This window comes from Sinocyclocheilus grahami, unplaced genomic scaffold, assembly GCF_001515645.1.
Source record: "Sinocyclocheilus grahami isolate Dianchi unplaced genomic scaffold, SAMN03320097.WGS_v1.1 scaffold108.1, whole genome shotgun sequence".
NCBI classification, from domain to species: Eukaryota; Metazoa; Chordata; class Actinopteri; order Cypriniformes; family Cyprinidae; genus Sinocyclocheilus; species Sinocyclocheilus grahami.
Window position 1 is genome coordinate 1,079,109 of NW_015505287.1, and position 20,473 is coordinate 1,099,581.

Genomic DNA, 20,473 nt, shown 5'->3' on the forward strand with positions numbered 1-20,473 from the left:
TACCTATGATGAAAATTACAGGCCTCTCTCATCTTTTTAAGTGGGAGAACTTGCACAATTGGTGGCTGACTAAATACTTTTTTCCCCCACTGTATGTGTGTGTGTATGTGTATATGTGTATACGTATATATGGATGTGTTTGTGTGTATATACATATGTATTTCATTTATTTCATTTTTATATTTATATTTAATATATATTTTATAATCTATAATTATTCAAGTGTATTGCTTTATTAGTCCTTTATAACCTTTTAAATTAATGTATGTGATGCATATAATCATTTTCAGGAATCATCCCATGGAACGCTACTCCTGGTAAAGCCTGTGGCTCCACGCTAAGCGACATCTGCAATACTAGTGAGGTAAAGTTACTTAATTTTTCCCTGAAGATCACCACATACAGGTGCATCTCAATAAGTTAGAATGCCGTGGAAAAGTTCATTTATTCCAGTAATTCAACTCAAATTGTGAAACTCATGTATTAAATAAATTCAATGCACACAGACTGAAGTAGTTTAAGTCTTTGGTTCTTTTAATTGTGATGATTTTGGCTCACATTTAACAAAAACCCACTAATTCACTATCTTAACAAATTAGAATACTTCATAAGACCAATAAAAAAAATGTTGGCCTTCTGGAAAGTATGTTCATTTACTGTACATTTACTCAATACTTGGTAGGGGCTCCTTTTGCTTTAATTACTGCCTCAATTCGGCGTGGCATGGAGGTGATCAGTTTGTCCTTAGCCCAGGTAAGACCTTGTCTGTGGTTCAGGAGGGGCTTAACAAGAGGAATACGACAACTGTAGCCAAATTCCTTGACACGTCTGCGTGTGGTGGCTCTTGATGCCTTGACCCCAGCCTCAGTCCATTCCTTGTGAAGTTCACTCAAATTCTTGAATCGATTTTGCTTGACAATCCTCATAAGGCTGCGGTTCTCTCAGTTGGTTGTGCATCTTTTTCTTCCACACTTTTTCCTTCCACTCAACTTTCTGTTAACATGCTTGGATACAGCACTCTGTGAACAGCCAGCTTCTTTGGCAATGAATGTTTGTGGCTTACCCTCCTTGTGAAGGGTGTCAATGATTGTCTTCTGGACAACTGTCAGATCAGCAGTCTTCCCCATGATTGTGTAGCCTAGTGAACCAAACCATTTTGAAGGCTCAGGAAACCTTTGCAGGTGTTTTGAGTTGATTAGCTGATTGGCATGTCACCATATTCTAATTTGTTGAGAGTGAATTGGTGGGTTTTTGTTAAATGTGAGCCAAAATCATCACAATTAAAAGAACCAAAGACTTAAACTACTTCAGTCTGTGTGCATTGAATTTATTTAATACACGAGTTTCACAATTTGATTTGAATTACTGAAATAAATGAACTTTTCCATGACATTCTAATTTATTGAGATGCACCTGTATGTATTGACAGGAAGATCTTTTCTTTTCATGTCTACATGTTTACTTGTAAAGCCTAAAACATTAAATAATAGTTGAGGTTTTTTTGATGGAACAGTTTTTTGAAACTTTAGACAAAATCTAAAAAGAGAAAGCTTGTATATGTGTTTATGTTGAGCTTTTATGGCTCATATGCTATGAGACACTGAGAATATTGGGGGGGGGGGGCTAAAATAAGAAATTCTGATAGCTTGTAATGATCTTTATAAGAGTATAGCAGACTACTTACATTCAATTATATAAATCGATGTCACTCTATATGCAAAATTCAAAAAAATGTCTTAGAAAAAGATTCTATTTAAATGCTTTATTTGTTTTTTTCTTGTTTTATGAAAGCTCTGTGGTTTCAAAACATATAATGCAATGCAATGATGATCAAACATCCCTCAAAAGCCTGATGGATCATATTTGATATATTTGAACATGATTTTTCAAAAATGATGTATGGATAATCAAGTAAACTTGAGTCACTTCACTATTATTATTTTGAAACGTTACTAACAATATCAAAGTAATTCTTAGGTTTACCTTATAAAAATCTGAAAAGATTTCACAAAAAAAAAAAAAAATGAACCACGACCTGAATGTTTTTACAATTATCAATCATGGTCAAATGCAGTTGAATGCTGGAAAATTTGGGGGGGGGGGGGCTAAAATAAGAAATTCTGATAGCTTGTAATGATCTTTATAAGAGTATAGCAGACTACTTGCATTCAATTATATAAATCGATGTCACTCTATATGCAAAATTCAAAAAAATGTCTTAGAAAAAGATTCTATTTAAATGCTTCATTTGTTTTTTTCTTGTTTTATGAAAGCTCTGTGGTTTCAAAACATATAATGCAATGCAATGATGATCAAACATCCCTCAAAAGCCTGATGGATCATATTTGATATATTTGAACATGATTTTTCAAAAATGATGTATGGATAATCAAGTAAACTTGAGTCACTTCACTATTATTATTTTGAAACGTTACTAACAATATCAAAGTTCAAACAATATTCTTAGGTTTACCTTATAAAAATCTGAAAAGATTTCACAAAAAAAAAAAAAATGAACCACGACCTGAATGTTTTTACAATTATCAATCAGATGACAGAAGGCACGTAGTAGATTGTGTGCAACAGGTTTGACAGCAAATTCTGTTCATGTTGATTATTCAGAGTCCTTTGTGTATCAAATATGATACAGTAGGCTTTGTAGGGTTAAAGATACTTTTTTGTACCTTTTTAAGGAATGTTGATTTGTATTAATTTGACAAGACTTGTTTATCCTTTAAAAAATATACTTTTTAAAGGAAAGGTTTAATAGGTACAGTTTATTTTGAATGAGGAATATTACATTTTTGTGAGGCAAGATCTGTAGCTCTGTTAGTTGTGCTTAATGGATCTCCTAAACTCTTTTTATTACAGTTCTATCTGTCCTACCATCTTTATATTGTTGCCTGTGCTGGAGCTGGAGCCACTGTGATCGCACTGGTAAGAGTTCATAATGTTCATTTGTTCATTTAATACAGTCATGTGAAAAAGTTAGGACACCCTCTTGAATTCCATGGTTTTCCGTATCAGGACAAAATAAAAAAATATTTGGTCCTTGACAGGTCTTACAATTTGGAAAATAAAACCTCAGATGAACAACAACACATGACATATTGCACCGTGCCATTATTAATTTAACAAAAATAAAGCCAAAATGGAAAAACCATTTGTGACAAACTTAGGACACCCTTACTGTTAACATAGGAATTAAGAGGGTAAGTAAAATCTGGATGGCGATTAATTTCCTCCAGCTAAATAATGAAAAAACTGAGGTGATTATTTTCGGTTCCTCTAAAACCAGAAACTCTATAGTTAGTAACATAGGCAGTATCACTCCATATGTTAAGTCACATGCAAAAAATGTAGGTGTTATTTTTGACTTTGAGTTTGTCTTGAAAGCAAATTAGATCAGTTGTTTAAAACAGCTATTCATTTGTGACAAACTTAGGACACCCTTACTGTTAACATAGGAATTAAGAGGGTAAGTAAAATCTGGATGGCGATTAATTTCCTCCAGCTAAATAATGAAAAAACTGAGGTGATTATTTTCGGTTCCTCTAAAACCAGAAACTCTATAGTTAGTAACATAGGCAGTATCACTCCATATGTTAAGTCACATGCAAAAAATGTAGGTGTTATTTTTGACTCTGAGGTTTGCCTTGAAAAGCAAATTAGCGCAGTTGTTAAAAATAGCTATTATCAATTGAGAATCATTTCTAGACTTAAAGCAACACTTTCCTTTAAAGACTTGGAAAAAGTTATTCATGCATTTATCACATCACGATTGGACTACTGTAATTCCTTATACCTAGGCCTTCCCCAATCTTCACTGGTTTGTTTGCAGATGGTCCAGAATGCAGCAGCCAGATTGTTAACTGGTGCAAAAAAACGTGATCATATCACTCCAATTTTAGCGTCACTCCACTAGCTTCCGGTCTCCTTTAGAATTCAATTCAAAATTTTGTTGATTGTTTTTAAAGCACTTAATGGACAAGCCCCATCATACATTTCTGACCTTATCTCATTTAATTCTGCTCCTAAGTCCCTCAGATCTGCTAATACAGCTCTTTTAAATGTCCCACGTTCACGACTTAAGTTTAAAGGTGACAGAGCCTTTGCTGCTCCACGGTTATGGAATCAGTTGCCACCTGACATTAAGAGTGCTCAGTCTATTTCGGTTTTTAAGTCTAGACTTAAAACGCATCTTTATTCTATGGCCTTTCCTGATTTTTAATTTATGGATTAGTATTGTTATCTTGGATTTAAATTTGTATTTTATTTTATACTTTACTGTATTTTATGATTGTTTTGTACAGCACTTTGGTCAGTGTAAGCTGAATTTAAATGTGCTCTATAAATAAAATTTACTTACTAAGTAGCAGCCAGGCACTGCTAATCAAATGCCTTTGATTATCTGATCATCAGCAAGTGTGTGCACCTCTGTAAAAGTAGAAGTTTTGGCGGTTTGCTGGTCTGGAGCCTTCAGGTGTGTGTTAACTCAATGCCAAGGAGTTAAGACATCAGCAATAATCTTAAAGAAGCAATTGTTGCTGCCATCAATCTGGGAAGAGTGACACGGCCATTTCAAACAATTTGAAGTCCATCATTCTACAGTGAGGAAGATTATTCACAAGTGGAAGACATTCAAAACAGACACCAATCCTCCCAGGAGTGGATGTCTCAGCAAAGTCACCCCATGATCAGACCGTGTAACACTCAGAGAAATGGCAGACAACCCAAGAATTACACCGCAGACTCTATGGGCCTCAGCTAACATGCAAAATGATAAAGTTCATGACAGTACAATTAGAAAAATATGGGACAAGTATGGCTCTTTGGAAGGCTTGCCAGAAAAAAGCCTCTTCTATCTAAAAAAGCATGGCAGCACAGTTTAAGTTTGCAAAGTTGCATCTGAACAAACCATAAGACTTCTCGAGCAATGTCCTTTGAACAGATGAGACCAAGGTGGAGATGTTTGGCCATAATGCGCAACGCCACGTTTGGTGAAAACCTAAAGAGCATATCAGCACAAACACCTCATCCCAAAAGATACACATGCTGGTGGAGGGCTGATGATTTTGGGCTTGGTTTGTAACCACAGGACCTGGGCACCTCAACAGTCATTGAGCCGACCATGAACTCATCTGTATTCCAAAGTATTCTAGAGTCAAATGTGAGGCCACCCATCTGTAGTGTTGTTTTCGTCAACGAAAATTATGACAAAATATCGTTGTCAACGAACCTTTATCACGTGACGAAGACGAGACGCAACGTAAATGCTGGTCATGTGACGATGACTATAATTAAACGTATAATGCAATATTGTTGACAAATAAAAACGAGACTAAATGTGGTTTACAAAATAAAAACTATGCTAAAATGTCTCTTCATTTTCGTTGACCAAAACGAGACGAAACTAAATGTTATAACGTTATTTCGTCTCGTTTAGTCGCGTTATTATTATTATTTTGCAGTATTTCTGTTTCCTGTGTCTCACTTCAGGGGCTGCATCAGGTCGCACTGCACTTCCTCAAGCCCCACTCGCAGCATTATTTAGAACAGTGTTTCCCAACCGGGGTGCAGTGTAAAAAATCCTTTTTTAATATTTTTAAATTGCTAAAATGTTCAAAAAAGCAGCTATTTCTAATGTCGCCAATAATTAGAGATGCACTGAAATTCCGACTGCCGAAAATTAGTTAATTCAAATATTGTGACAAAATTTATTTTGTAGGGTGCCACAAATTTGTTAAAATGTCCAAAGGGTGCCGCGACTAAGAAAGGTTGGTAAACACTGATTTAGAAGATGAAAACCAAACAAAGTTAAGTCTGACACAGAGAAAGATACCGATGGCCGGCCAGCCGGGGTTCGTCTAGACTAGACTAAAACTAAAATTAAAACAGGCCGCCAAAAACAACACTAAAAGCTTGGCCAAGATTGGGTGATGCAACAGCACAATGATCTCAAGAAAACCAGCAAATCTACAACAGAACGGCTGAAAATAAAAGAATCAAGGGGTTACAATAGACCAGTCAAAGTCCAGAGCTCATCCTGACTGAAATGCTGTGACGAGAGCTGTGCATAAACAAATGCCCTCAAACCTCAATAAACTGGAGCAATGTTGTAAAGAAGAGTGGGACGAAATTCCTCCAGAATTATGTGAGAGGGTAATACAGAAAATGATTAATTCAAGTTATTGCTGCTAAAAGTGGATCTACAGGCAATTGAATCATAGGGTGTCCTAACTTTGTCACACATGGCTTTTCCAGTTTTGTTAATTAAAACACAGTGTGATATGTAATGTGATGTTGTTCATCTGAGGTTTTATCTTCCAAATTTTAAGACCTGCCAAGGACCAGATCATTTTTATTATGTCCTGATACAGAAAACCATGGGATTCAATAGGGTATCCTAACTTTTTCACATAACTGCATCTAGAATAATTTTCTTTGATGTGAAAAACTATGTAAAATTGCTTAGGAAAGAATTGCTCATGAAGAGAAATTGGTACAATATAGAGCTATAATCTTGAATTCTGTCATCAGTTTAAAATCTTTATAGGCACTGATTGAACAACTGTACTTTCGGTTTTCGAGGGATGTGGTGCAACTTCTATTGTAAAGTTGCTATTGTGCATCTAAAGCTGTTTGGTCTCACCCACTGGTTTGTCTCTTTTCCATTCAGCTCATCTATGTGATGGCCACAACGTATAACTTTGCAGTGTTGAAGTTTAAGAGCTACGACCACAATCACACCACTAAGTTTTGAGCTTTTTGTATAAGGGCAACTGCAAAGTCTGTGAAAGTTGCTCTCAGAGACAGAAAGATAGAGGGAGGACCTGAGTGAGTAAAAGAGGTCAGGAAAAAGGCAAAGGAGAGAAATAAATTGAGACTTCATAGCATGGGCCTTGATGTATAGACAGTGTAGTGCATATTAATGGTAATGTCTAATGTTCAACTAATTTGTATCTTTGTGTTTCTATACTAATTTGACAAGGTGTGATCTCTTGACAAAACAAGGACAATACATCATACTCACTTAATGCTTTACATACATTTTACCTAGGCACCAATTCATATAAAGTATAGCACCTATGACCAATCTAGAATAATGTAGCTTATTTACAGTTTAAGAGAAAACGACTTTAGTAGTGAGAATGTAACTCTCTGTTAGTCCAACAACACCTAATGGACAGGATTAAAACTAGAAAATAATACTATTTGGTAATGATGTCTCTCCATTGGATCATATCCACCCTGAGGCACCCGTAGTCCAGAACCCAGCCAGATAGAAAAAGCAAGTGAAGTACAGTAGATGAGAATTGCTGTTGTGAAAGGTATTAAGAATGTTGTGTTTATGCTCATAAACATTTATTCTATGCTACATGTACCTGTGAAGGGTGTGACTGTACTTTTAACTCTTTATGAGATGTTTTTCAGTCATGGAATTGACTCTAAAAATGCTATTGTTTTTCAGAGCCTTTGTTTTTAGATTCATCGGACTGCTACCTAGTCTAATATTATGTTTAATATTGAATTCAGACAGCATTTAGTTTTTGCCTTTTGTATTATTCTCAAAGCAGTATAGTTCCTGTTTTCAGAAATAATGCGAAATAAACAATTATTGTGGAGATGTAATTTCTCTTTATTTAGTAGTGGGTTTTTTTTACATTTATTTGGATATCAGTAGTTCTTCTTACATCATCTTTTATTTGCTAACTGCTAACTCATGAAATAACCCGATTTCCTGTGATGCCGGATACACTGAAAAAAAGTCATAACGACCATGCCATTTATTTAAAGTGCATTTTTGTATTGTTGTAATCAGAAATAATCATTTCTGGTTTAAACCTGTTTTGTTCAGTTAGTCTAAAACCAAATAACACTTGGTTTTTAAACAGTAAAATTGTAATTAAACCGTATTTTTGCTGGACACCATAGTCATTTTAGCATCATTGAGATACTATTTTGAATATGTCTATGTAGTTTTCATTTTTTTTATTGCAGTTTTAATTTGAGCTATTTTAGTACATCAAGATAAACTAAATAAAAATGAGAAATATTACTTTGTGGCAACTAAGTAAAAATAAGTACATTTAAAATAAAGAAAAAAGAAATAATCAGTTAAAGTCACAAAAAAATATGATTTTAGGGTTAGTTAACTATAATAACCCTGCATGACACCAGAGGACACATATATTTATATATAGGACACATACTGATTAGCTTAAATATTTTTAGTATACAATAGAAAATGTAATGCATTTTTTTTTTTAAACACACAATTAATACATATTATATTATGCCGACATTGTAATATTTTGGATTATGTCTAAAGATGTACAGTAAAAGATGTATAATATTAATTCGTAATATTGTATTATATATAATAAATATGAATTAAATATAATTTCTTATTAAACATAATATAAAGTTGGTCCATTTTTTCAGTGTATTCCGATCAACTAATATTGATTTCTGTGTGGCACAGCTATAATAATTCACTGAGATTTAGGTACTTAAGTGATTCTTAGAGCAACTAATTAATACTGTCTTAACTCGTATAGCTGGCTTTGGCTCACTAACCCACTCATGACTAATCCTTCCCTCCACCTGTTTCTTCCTCTTTCTTTCTTTCTTTCTCCCTTTCTCCCTTTCTTTCACTCTTTCTATTTTGTCTGTCTCCTCCCCTTCTCTACCGTCCACAGATCCACTACCTGATGATCCTGGCAGCAAACTGGGCCTATCTCTTCCCTCCACCTGTTTCTTCCTCTTTCTTTCTTTCTTTCTTTCTCCCTTTCTTTCACTCTTTCTATTTTGTCTGTCTCCTCCCCTTCTCTACCGTCCACAGATCCACTACCTGATGATCCTGGCAGCAAACTGGGCCTATCTCAAGGGACTGTGTCAGCAGACTCATGCCTACCAGGACATCCAAACCAGAGATGATCAAGAGCTGCAGGATGTGCAGTCACGCTCCAAGGAGGGTCTAAACTCCTCCTACTCATAAACAGTTCTCCCAACTCTTATCTACCCAACCTCTATCTAACCTGCTCTTGAATACACACACACACACACACACACACACCTGCCACCCTCAGATGAAACACTATACGCAAACTAACACTGCTAAGCGCTGCGCAATCATGACTATACATCATAACAGTGGGATAAGTTGGTTATAATCATGATGAAACATGTCAGGCAAGATATTGAATGTCTGTAACAAATGATGAGTGGAATTATGCAGTTAATGGTGATATGATGTGTTTTGCTCATCACCTTCATGGTGCAAAAGACCACTGGTATAAAAGTGTATGTATTCTAGTATTGTACTGTCATTTTGCAAGTATTTCTGAATTGCTAGAAAGTGTACGTACAGTGTAGAGTCATGGTTATAACTGGGTTATGTTTGGTTTTATGATGCATCGTCTTGGTGAAGCGCTGCTTACATGATAGCCTGTCTGTCTGCACTAACTCCTCACAGACATTTTGCAGGAACTTCCTTTTTTTGGTGTTTTATAAATTTATTTATATATATATATATATATATATATATATATATATATATATATATATAAATGTGTGAAAGTGAATGAATGTTGTGGTTGTTTTTTTAATTATGTGTATTGAAAATGTCTGTTTATTTAGAATTTTTCTCTGGTCTATGGCTATCTTAGATTTCTGAATTCACCTTTTTCCAACTCTCTTTCTTACTTTATTTTTTGGAGGGGGTGGGGAACAATACCGGTTCTTGACCAGTTGCACTAATCTTGTAATAGAAAGCAGGTGTAAAAACACACACACACACACACACACATGCACATAAATAAAAAAAATCTCTTTAAAGGATTCCTTAAAGCTGTCAATCTTGAGTATCATTATCAAGCAGTCAACCTTCAAAATGATATTCTGAAAACTATCTGACTGATATAAATCTGACAGGCTAAAAAAATGTAGATGTTTGTTTAATAATGATAATTAAAAAAAATGAACTAATGCTAAATGATCAACTAATAATGTCTGACGTAAACTGCCCTCATCAGCTATACAGGTTACATACTTTCCTTCAGCTTTATTGATAAATCTCTGTATTTTTCAGTCTTCTAAAATTCGTTCTTATGGCAAGATTGATGTTTACCATGAGTTTAATGAGATGATTGTGACTCCTCTGTGTGAGTTATTGCTATGTGGATGTGAAACTGAAAATGGTTTGAATTTACAGTCAATAATGCAGCCTTGTTTTTGCAGTGTATCTTTTTCCTAATTGGTCTCTCTCTCTTTCTATTACTACTTTTACAATATGACTCTTTTTATTGCTCTGTCTTTTAACTAAAATAATTCTTCTCTGTAATGTCTCTGTAAATATAAGCATGTTAGTATTGTCCACATATACAGTTGTTTGATACCAATTATATATATGCCGTTTCTTGCTGTATGTTAAATTCTGTTAAAGGGAACTTAAAGGGATGTGTAAAAAGTTGATCTATTTACCGTTTTTGAAAAAGAAGATGCGTGTGCCTGGATGTTCTATTGTTCCCTGATTATTGCATGGAGAGATATTTCATTTCGTTTTGCAGTACAGTAAGTGATGTGTAGTCCATTGTTCTAATGAACTACAATTGAGTGTCCCACTTCTCCCCGAAAAAACAAACCACTGTATGTTATTGGAAATTGTAGTCTTAGATGTTTCATAGTCGATTTTATTTGAAGTCAGATGTTTTATGAATCCTGTATAGTGATTTTTGTAACCTTCTCTAGTAAAATATTTTCTATGATCTATATGAACCCTTTTGTGTTTATTGTTATTTTAAAAAAGCTCATGTGCAAGAGATTCGTCTTCATATCTTGGCCAAACTGACTTGTAACTTCACTGCATTAACATCATTTCAACTTTAAATCCTTCTGCAGCTTGTGCATTCTAAATATGTATTTTTGTTGTAGCTGCGCCACCTGGTGTAGGAATGAGAACATGGCGCCCCCATTTTGGTTTATGATAAAAGACATTGACTAAAAGAATAGTTCGCCCAAAAATGAACATTTGCTCAAATGTACTCACCTTCAGTTGATCCAAGATGTAGATGAGTTTGTTTCTTCATGGGAACAGATTTTAAGAAATTCAGCATCACTTGCTCACCGGTAGATCCTGCAGTGAATGGGTGATAAAAGCATCGCAATAATCCAAAAATAATCCACACAACTCCAGTCCACCAATTAACATCTTGTCAGGTGGAGAAAGCAATATTATGTACAGAGCGTTGGTTCTCAAACACGTTCATGAAGCCCCCCAACACTGCACATTTTAATGTCACCAAATCTGACATACCTATTTCAAGTCTTGGAGTCTCTACTAATGAGCTGATGAGTTTAAGCAGGTTTGTTTGATTAATGAGACGCGTCCATTCACTGCATGGATCCATTGGTGAGCAAGTGATCTCATCTCCATAATTTCAGCACATTTTCATTTTCGGGTGAAAGATTCCTTTATCTTTTCATTGCACCAAAATAATAAGAATTGTGGTTAGTATAACAACAAATAAAAACATGCTGAGGAGCATAATCAGTTATCAAATACTTTTAATTCAGCATTATTTCAATTAAATATTTATGATACACACAAATGTAGCAAACTTGGATTAGCAGGCAGGCTTATTATGAGAATCATTTGTGACAGAAATTATGTCAAATAAAATTCACCCTTGAATGGTATCATTTCAGTACTCCGCTTTTATATTCTAGCATATTAAAAAAATTTATTGTTAGCTCTGATAAATTAAGAGTAGCAATGAGGGACCCAAAGCCCGTTGAAATTAAAGTGGTAATTAATACAAATTATAGATTTATAAATATGCTACAAAATCGCACTTTATGACTCAAAGACATTCCAAAATGTCTTATCACGCAAGATTGTTAAATAAGACACACAAACAACCCTGTGCTAAAGGCACTTAAAGTAACAACTTGTACACTCAGAAAATGAGACAAAACGCATTTGAATGTGTTCTAGTGTTCGTGAGTGTAACAGCTGATGTTTATTTCTCAACTGTAAACAGCGTTAGAAATAGTGTGAGTGCTAAAGCTAAAGGATCTCAATGATCCCTGTTTGGTTTATCAACAATCATAATATAGGCAACCTAAAGAATACAGGAATCTGATCCAGTGCTTTGAAACGATGGCGTAGGAATGTGATCCAAAGAGATTATTTTAAAGTTTAAACAAGGCATGTAATTCTGAGAGACTCTTCAATTATGTTCATTATTCAGAGCAAGACCAGTGTTTAAGATGTTTTAACTCTGCAATGACAAAAATTATGAAATTAGGAGGTTTTTCTGGCATGGAGTATGCATTTTTTGCTAACACATAAGGAGTGTTTCAACAGCATGAGCCGTTCGCCCGTGGCTTCCTGAACAGGTCAACAGTGTCTGTGGGCAGCAGGTGTTCTGCGCGATCTTCAGATGACAGCACACGTCTAACTGCTTCCTCAAATGCAGCTGAGACATTAGTGGCATCCTTTGCGCTTGTTTCGAAGTATGGATATCCACCATTCTCTTGACACCACCTTTGAGCTTCTTCCATTGACACCTGACGCTCCGCCACATCTACTTTGTTCCCTAGAACAACAAACGAAAATTTCTCTGGGTCCCTGACATCTGCGTAGTATGCAAACTCTTTCTTCCAGTTGTTGAGGTTCAAGAAACTTTGATTATCCTCCACACTAAACGTAAGTAGACAGCAGTCGGAGCCACGGTAAAAGGGTGTTCGGAGACTTCTGAACCTCTCCTGGCCTGCTGTGTCCCAGATCTGTAGAGTGACCATGTGACCATCCACCTCCAGCTCTTTGTTTAAGAACTCTACACCGATTGTGTGGAACAGATGGGAATCAAACTTGTTGGAGACATACCGGTTCATGAGGGAGGACTTTCCCACACCACCATCCCCCAGCAGAATCACCTTTAACAAAGACGACTTGGTGGTCATGATCAAGAACTTTCATAGGTTACAGACCTGAAATGAAAATCAGAATAAGGCATGTAATTCTGAGGGACTCTTCAATTATGTTCATTATTCAGAGAAAGACCAGTGTTTAAGATGTTTTAACTCTGCAATGACAAAAATTATGAAATTAGGAGGTTTTTCTGGCATGGAGTATGCATTTTTTGCTAACACATAAGGAGTGTTTCAACAGCATGAGCCGTTCGCCCGTGGCTTCCTGAACAGATCAACAGTGTCTGTGGGCAGCAGGTGTTCTGCGCGATCTTCAGATGACAGCACACGTCTAACTGCTTCCTCAAATGCAGCTGAGACATTAGTGGCATCCTTTGCGCTTGTTTCGAAGTATGGATATCCACCATTCTCTTGACACCACCTTTGAGCTTCTTCCATTGACACCTGACGCTCCGCCACATCTACTTTGTTCCCTAGAACAACAAACGAAAATTTCTCTGGGTCCCTGACATCTGCGTAGTATGCAAACTCTTTCTTCCAGTTGTTGAGGTTCAAGAAACTTTGATTATCCTCCACACTAAACGTAAGTAGACAGCAGTCGGAGCCACGGTAAAAGGGTGTTCGGAGACTTCTGAACCTCTCCTGGCCTGCTGTGTCCCAGATCTGTAGAGTGACCATGTGACCATCCACCTCCAGCTCTTTGTTTAAGAACTCTACACCGATTGTGTGGAACAGATGGGAATCAAACTTGTTGGAGACATACCGGTTCATGAGGGAGGACTTTCCCACACCACCATCCCCCAGCAGAATCACCTTTAACAAAGACGACTTGGTGGTCATGATCAAGAACTTTCATAGGTTACCTCACCCATAAACCTGAAATGAAAATCAGAATTAGCAAGTTCTGAAAGGCCAGTCTTCTCACGTTGAAGTGAACTAAATGTAGGCCTACCATAGAAAAGCATTAAGTAGGACTTTTGTGGAAGGTGAGGAAACCTGTTATGTGTACAGGCTGCCTGGTTCTAGAAAACATGCCTCATGGTGATTTTCAGAGTAACCTAGCCTACCTTTTAATGCCAGTGTGACATATAAAGTCAGCTGGCTCAGGTCAATGTTAATGGTATCTTTAGAATAAAGTTTTGTCCCCAGACATTGTTCTTCACAGAAATAGTAATATTTCTGTTTAGAAATGTCCCATGACAGGAGTCCCGGAAGCGCTGATCATGTGAGACAAATCTGCATGGATTGTCCTGTCCTCATAACTTAGTATATGAAAATAATACAACTCACAATGTAAGGAATCACTGTAATCAAAGTTGGCCTTATTACATCCCTATAACTTTTTTTTCAATTCAGAATAACATGAGACTGACAACGAACGAGTCTAAACATGTTGAAAAACTATAGGCTAGAAGATAACAGATTTACGATGTAAAGCCAGACGAAATGTAAGGCTGGGCTGCTATTTTATAGCAAACATTAAACACACAGACAGCGCTGTTCATGCCTTTACAGCAGAAAACATCTTGGAATACGACGTAGGTTGAAGTCAAGCCCATTTTTACTCGACTGCGAAGTTAATCAACGACAAGCTGAAGAACTGTTACAATGCGACTGTTTTCTCGACATTAAGCAAATCGTAAAAAGTAATGTAACGTAACGAGAAAGTGGCGGCATTCCATTCAATCGCATGATCAAACCGGCAGATCTGAGACGCTCTTAACAGCGCCATCGTTGCTTTAAAGGTCCTAGCAATTTCTACACATTGTATAATGTACATTTAAAACATGTGTTGCGAAAGAAACATACCGTTAGTGTAAAAGTAATATATTACCGTTGAGAATTCAGCAATGAGTGTTGAAGCGCTGTGCTAGCAGCGCCATTCCGTAAAGTACAACCAGCATCTCCAGTGTATGGACCGGCTCCAAGACATGGCGCCCTGGGCTGGCCAAACAAGCTCCTGAAGCTCATGTGACCCACTACTCCTTTATAAGACATGTAACATGAAATCAGTTAATAAAACAACACTGAAATGAATGAAGTTAGTTTCATAACTGAGGTCAACCTGATACAGAAATCCATGGCTGAAAGGTTAACTGTAAATTAAATATATTCTCTTTTAAGTGCCTTTCCCCTTAATGTTTGGTTGGCATATGATATTAATTATTAACCGTCTCTGATTGACGACAGCGTTATCAGCGAGTCACTAACCAAATGTTGTACCTGTTAGTTGCACAAATTCCCTCGTGTAGGCTACACAACATTATATCAACATGTCATTACAACATAAAGCTTAGAGCTGGTTAGAACTTGTGCAAGAGAATGTAATCTTAGAGATTACACTAATGTTTGCCTCAGCATGGAATATCTAAAACATGGAATGTTGCAACGAACAGCTATATAAATACCATAGTAATATAACAGTTTAGTGTTTTTTGTATAACTTTAATGAAAGCACTAAGTCTAACATAAGGTTCAAAATGAGGTTAAACGTAACTATTCTAAACATATCAATATAATAACAATATGGCCTGTATAAAATATAACTTTCCATATTGAAGACATATCTTTTTCATTACAAATGTGTTCATGCTCCACATTGTTGAGTGAGATATCTGAGTGCATAAAATACATTCCTTTGACTGAGGTATCCAAAGAAATCAGCCTTTGACCCTATCTTGGGCAGATTACCAGGTCACATGCTCTCTGCATGTGGCACACTTTCTGTCACATGTTTGCTGAGCCTAGACACAAGAACACATTTGGCTCATGCTGCATGGGTCGTGCTTCCCCTTTTTTGGGTGATCTGAAAGTAACTTTACTGGTTCTCATACATTCATTTACTGTGGCCAAAACCATAAATAGAGTAGCAAAGATCAAACTCATGATCTCTGAAAGAGACTACAGAGGAAGTGGATTTAGAAATTACCATACAATAATTATTATTATCGTAGTACGAGTCACAGTTTCAGTAACCTTTATTAAGAGATGGAGTAAAGAGAAATTATTTAACAAATGATGTATAAAGTTGGTGAAAGTGACAAATGTTTAATAAATATATTATTGCACCATATATTCATGCAAAGTTTTTTCATAATATGAATATATTATTATATGAAATTTGTAAGGGCATATAATCTGAATTACCAGTCAACTCAGTCAAAACCAATGGATTAAATAACTTAAATTGCTTTTACCTTGATGCAACTCACAACTACTTAAAAGCAAAATTGATACATTTATGAAACCTACATTTTCTAACAAGACAACATCATAAATATCTAGAATTATAAAAACCTTGACTTTCAGATGAAAAAGGTTATACTTTTTAATGCGATGGTTCATTTATAGGTGTGTATATTCAATTTAATCAACAATAATTCAGTCCCTAATGTGTGTTTGTAAGATACGGTAAAGAGGCCAAACAGATTTTACAAAAGTATTTTTGAAGATCTATCTCATAGATCAAAACGAAATCACATGTAATGCCTCAGTTTACACCCGAGTCAAAATTAACCTGAAAGCAAAAGGTATAACATATTTAATGGTTATATCTCTTTAAAACAATTTAAGTGATTTGATAGCCCTTGTGCATTTGCAACGTGTGGTTCCTGTACTTGAAAACTATGCATTTTAAAATGTTGCATTTAGGAATGTATCTCCTCTGGGTCAAAACATTTTAAAACTTTGCATTTTAAGTATGCATCTCCTCTGGGTCAATAACTTTCTTGCGGCCTTCAGTTTGGTGCAGTGAACCCTCACAATGCATTTGGGTCGAATGCATTGTGAGGGTTCACTGAATCAAACTGAAGGCCACAAGAAAGTTATTCTGACTAAAAAATCTTTGCTTGGTTTAACTGTGCACAAAACGGACAACTAGTACTGAAATCTATTACTATTCATCTTTATTACAGTTATAAATACATACACACTTGCTCAAAGGCAAACCCAGCTGCTGTGGTACCACTGCTCTCCACAATTAGCACATGTCATGAAAGTCATTGAATCATCATCTGCACTGCCACTCCGTACCCAGGATGGCAAGAAGAGCGTCCCTCGTGAGATCTGCGTCACCCTGCAGTCCAAACCCTTACAGCGCCTGCAGCAAACTTTATTGGTGGGTGTTCCTTCCACTGCCTCTGGTAACTGATGCTCACTGATGCCCATAGTGGTGTAACCTTCCCTGAGCTGTCGAAGTTCCTCCCCTGCCATTTCCTCCACTGACATCCGGGCGAATGCATCTGGAGTCAGGTGTCCTGATATAAGGCCCTGGCACAGGTGAGGGTTCTTTGGGTTTTTTAGATTGGCCACCTTGCTCCTGATGCAGGACTTGTACTTAATCTGGTTTCGTCCGTGAAGAGCATGAACGTGTGTTTCAATGTCCTCAGCAAGGGCTTTGTGTTTGTCCATAACATCTGAATCTATTTGCTGATTTAAAGTAAGAGCCTGGAGAATCAGATGGACACATTTGGATCTCAATGCCATGGAGTCAGAGGAAGCGCTGGGCTGATTGGTGTTATGAGGAACTGAAGTATCAGATCTACTGTGCCATGCTGCAGCTAGAGTGAAGCTCTCTTCCTCACAATGTAGCTGAACAGATTCTGCAGCATCTTTTGATGGACAAGGCTTTTCAGGAGACAGCTTATTTAAGCATGCATCGCATTTGTCCTGGTTTACATCCTTTGCTATATCATGTTGTTCTGTGTTGCATGTAAATGCTTGATTCTTATTCCCCTTTTCATTTAAGTGGGACACCTCAACATTAGGCAGGTCATGTGCGTCTAGTTCCTTGTCCTCCCACACGTTTCTGTTATTACTTTTCAGCACAGATGACAACTTGTACAACTTCTTCCATTTTGAAAGCAAGCCCTTTGCTATTGTTCTAGCACTCACAACTGGACAGAACTTAAGTAGTTTATAAAGGACCTTAACAATGTCTGTAGTCTGCAACTGCTCTAACGTGACACATGCGTTGTTCAGGTCTGTCAATAGTGATATAATATCTTCATAGCCGCCATCATTTTGCAGCTTCTCTATTTGTGTAGCATAATGAATTATCTCTTTAGTATTCATGAACTCTTCTACATTAAGCCAACATTTCCGAGAAAAATATATATTGTCGTTGGCTGCAGCGGCGTTAAGCCGATAAGCAGACACGCGTTTATAAGAAAAAACTGCTGCAAAATATGAATAAAAGAAATAATTTATAAATTGCAGACTAACGCATCGCCTTTACGTTCAAACAAAGTCGTCATTCATTGCTAAAACATTCAACAGTACAACCTTTTTTGAAAGAGACATCTCGCAATCCTTCCGCCATGTCTGAATTTGTTTTTGTTTTTTTGTTTTTTTCACATATTCCACGTAGCACCTCCGTCCTATAGAGGGCGCAGTTGCATAAATACGTCTTTAAAATGCAAGCATGGAAAACTTTTAGTGAACCCTTTTCAGATTGCCAAAGCGATTACATAGATGTTACGCTTGTAAAAGTGTACTTAATAAGTATATGCAATATATATATAAGTACTTCCTGTGATATGGAAGAGACAATTGTACATCTTTTTTGAGAATGTGATTGTGTAAAAAAAAAATCGTAACGAGTTATGTAGGCCCACCTATCTCTCAGAAAAAAAACCAAATATCAGAATATGTATTAACTCTTTTATTATAACTCTTAATTCCCGTATTCAATATACTGTTAATCTTTTTATTATACTTCGCAACTTTTTATTCACGAATGTAATTTTTTTGGGTAAGAACCTACTACTGTCAATTTTTCTGGTTGATTATAATTCTTATGTTCTGTCTTTGATGGATCTAAAAAACAAAAAATCATTCAAAAGTCAGAAATTGCTCTCAATGTTTAACCTAGTATAATCCCTCTGGCTCATGTTATGTTATTTGTTTTTTAGAAGCCTATATTTATTCATTTTACTTTATTCCTTGTATTATTCTTGAGATATTTTGCCCTGTAGTTTTCTTGATATTGTATAGCTATGTACTTGTTATAAAAAAAAGATTGCCAAAGCATGCTTCCATTAACTTTATTAACGTTATTAGCATAGTGCTTACGTTTTTAGTATTTTCATTAAAATCATCATTTACATCTATAACATTACTTTGTGTTATATTATGTACATTGTTATAAAATAACAAAAGTAACTAAAAATAGCCTAAACACTTCTGTTAACTGTCCAGGGTTTTATGGATTTGTCTCACATTTAAGTAAGATTTACTTGTTGTTGATTTATTTTTTCTTCCCTTTTGGAAAGTTTCTGAAGCGATGGTTTGTTATTTCTTTTGTTTGCTTGCTAGTGGAGCAAATGGAAAACAAGAATTGGCCGTTATAGGAATCAATGAAATGCAGACATCGCTTGCAGTAGCCATAGTCTTGCAGATGATAGTAGGCTTTGATGCTGGTTAAAAAATAAATGATTAAAAAATATACACACACACACACACACACGCATACATAAATAAATATATAGCTAATAAATGAATATAATAATATATAAATATATAGCTACATAGGCTATTTGCATGAAAGGTATGTATGCTTTTTCTTTCCACAAACGGACACAGGTGCACTATTTTTCATTTTGAAATAAAAAGCAATGAAAACTCTCACAGGGGGTTTTGTTATATCCGGAATGGCTCATTGTATGAGTGCTCACATAATAGAACAGCACGGTCTTTTGGTTCATAGGCACATTTTTGTTCTTCGTGACAACAGGCGTAATCTGCGAGTACAACTCGTCAGAAATAATTTTAAGTCTTTCAAACTTGTTTCCTTTGTTACTTCCCACTCAATCTGTTTAGACTTTGGGTGGAGCTGCACCAACTCCCATGTATTCCAGTTCTCCCAATACAGTTTGTTTTTTCTCCTGGGGTTACTTAAAAGACAAAATTGGGTATCGTTGTTGTTGGTAATTATTTGCTTACTCTCAACTTTGAGAGAGAATGGAAATTTACAGAGCTTTGTGCTGTTATTTAGTTCACATACCACAAGAGGGGGATCCAACCTTAGTTTTTATGCATGGTTCTGCGTTCAGACCCTTGACGAAATAAAACAAATACTGTCATTTCCTGCTTGCTCTCATGTGGTATTCAAGGCAGAGGTTGGTTTACGGGCACTGATCTACGACCAGATGTCTACAAACTAAATTCTACTCAGACATCAACAAAGCTGTTGCACATTCCACTACAAAGAGTAGCATGCATCGACACGCCTGCACTTGCAGAAGGACATATTGTCATTCAGCTGCACTGCAAAATGTGGTAACCTGCAATTATTACTTTAAAGAGATATTCCACATCATTTAATACATATAAAGTAATTTTAGTGATATAAATAAATGTGTTTAGATTGATTCGACAATATTAAATAATATTGTTGACTTCATTTTAGATGTTACCATTTTTGTCAGTGTATGGAACTGGATGACCTCTTCCCTTGAGTAACATTCTGCAGCCTGTTCAGATAACATTTATTTCCTGTAGATTATTTTAACACTACTTTCATTTCCTCCTGGTTCCA

At 36.1% G+C, this 20,473-nt stretch overlaps 4 protein-coding genes across 7 annotated transcripts in view; 1 reads left to right on the plus strand and 3 right to left on the minus strand.

Annotated features, from left to right (window-relative positions):
* LOC107588840 (neuronal membrane glycoprotein M6-b-like) overlaps positions 1-9,527 on the plus strand; it is a 70,323-nt gene extending 60,796 nt beyond the window's left edge. For 2 of the 3 annotated variants that reach the window (XM_016277074.1, XM_016277073.1), the window contains exons 5-7: positions 291-364; positions 2,872-2,937; positions 8,846-9,527. In XM_016277074.1, the coding sequence (XP_016132560.1) occupies positions 291-364; positions 2,872-2,937; positions 8,846-9,001 (296 nt within the window). In that variant the 3' untranslated portion in view covers positions 9,002-9,527. Of the gene's footprint in view, positions 1-290; positions 365-2,871; positions 2,938-6,679; positions 7,628-8,845 lie in introns of those variants that run through there. The other variant, XM_016277075.1, reaches the window with a different exon arrangement.
* Positions 9,528-11,602: 2,075 nt separating this feature from the next.
* Positions 11,603-12,986, minus strand: LOC107588843 (ras-related protein Rab-9A-like). Its single transcript, XM_016277080.1, has one exon. The coding sequence runs from the start codon at positions 12,967-12,969 to the stop codon at positions 12,364-12,366; it is 606 nt and encodes a 201-aa protein (XP_016132566.1). The 5' UTR covers positions 12,970-12,986; the 3' UTR covers positions 11,603-12,363.
* Positions 12,987-13,042: 56 nt separating this feature from the next.
* LOC107588842 (ras-related protein Rab-9A-like) lies at positions 13,043-14,913 on the minus strand. 2 transcript variants are annotated; one of them, XM_016277079.1, is made up of 2 exons: positions 14,746-14,913; positions 13,043-13,812 (listed from the first exon to the last, which is right to left on the minus strand). In XM_016277079.1, the coding sequence occupies exon 2, from the start codon at positions 13,774-13,776 to the stop codon at positions 13,171-13,173; it is 606 nt and encodes a 201-aa protein (XP_016132565.1). In that variant the 5' UTR covers positions 13,777-13,812; positions 14,746-14,913; the 3' UTR covers positions 13,043-13,170. The 2 variants fall into 2 exon arrangements, with proteins under 2 accessions (XP_016132565.1, XP_016132564.1); XM_016277078.1 differs by having other exon boundaries at positions 14,771-14,911.
* A 1,941-nt stretch (positions 14,914-16,854) lies between these two features.
* Positions 16,855-18,274, minus strand: LOC107588838 (transcription elongation factor A N-terminal and central domain-containing protein). The gene has a single exon (XM_016277069.1). It carries the CDS (start codon positions 18,007-18,009, stop codon positions 16,873-16,875), a length of 1,137 nt encoding a protein of 378 aa, XP_016132555.1. The 5' UTR covers positions 18,010-18,274; the 3' UTR covers positions 16,855-16,872.
* Positions 18,275-20,473: the final 2,199 nt, after the last annotated feature.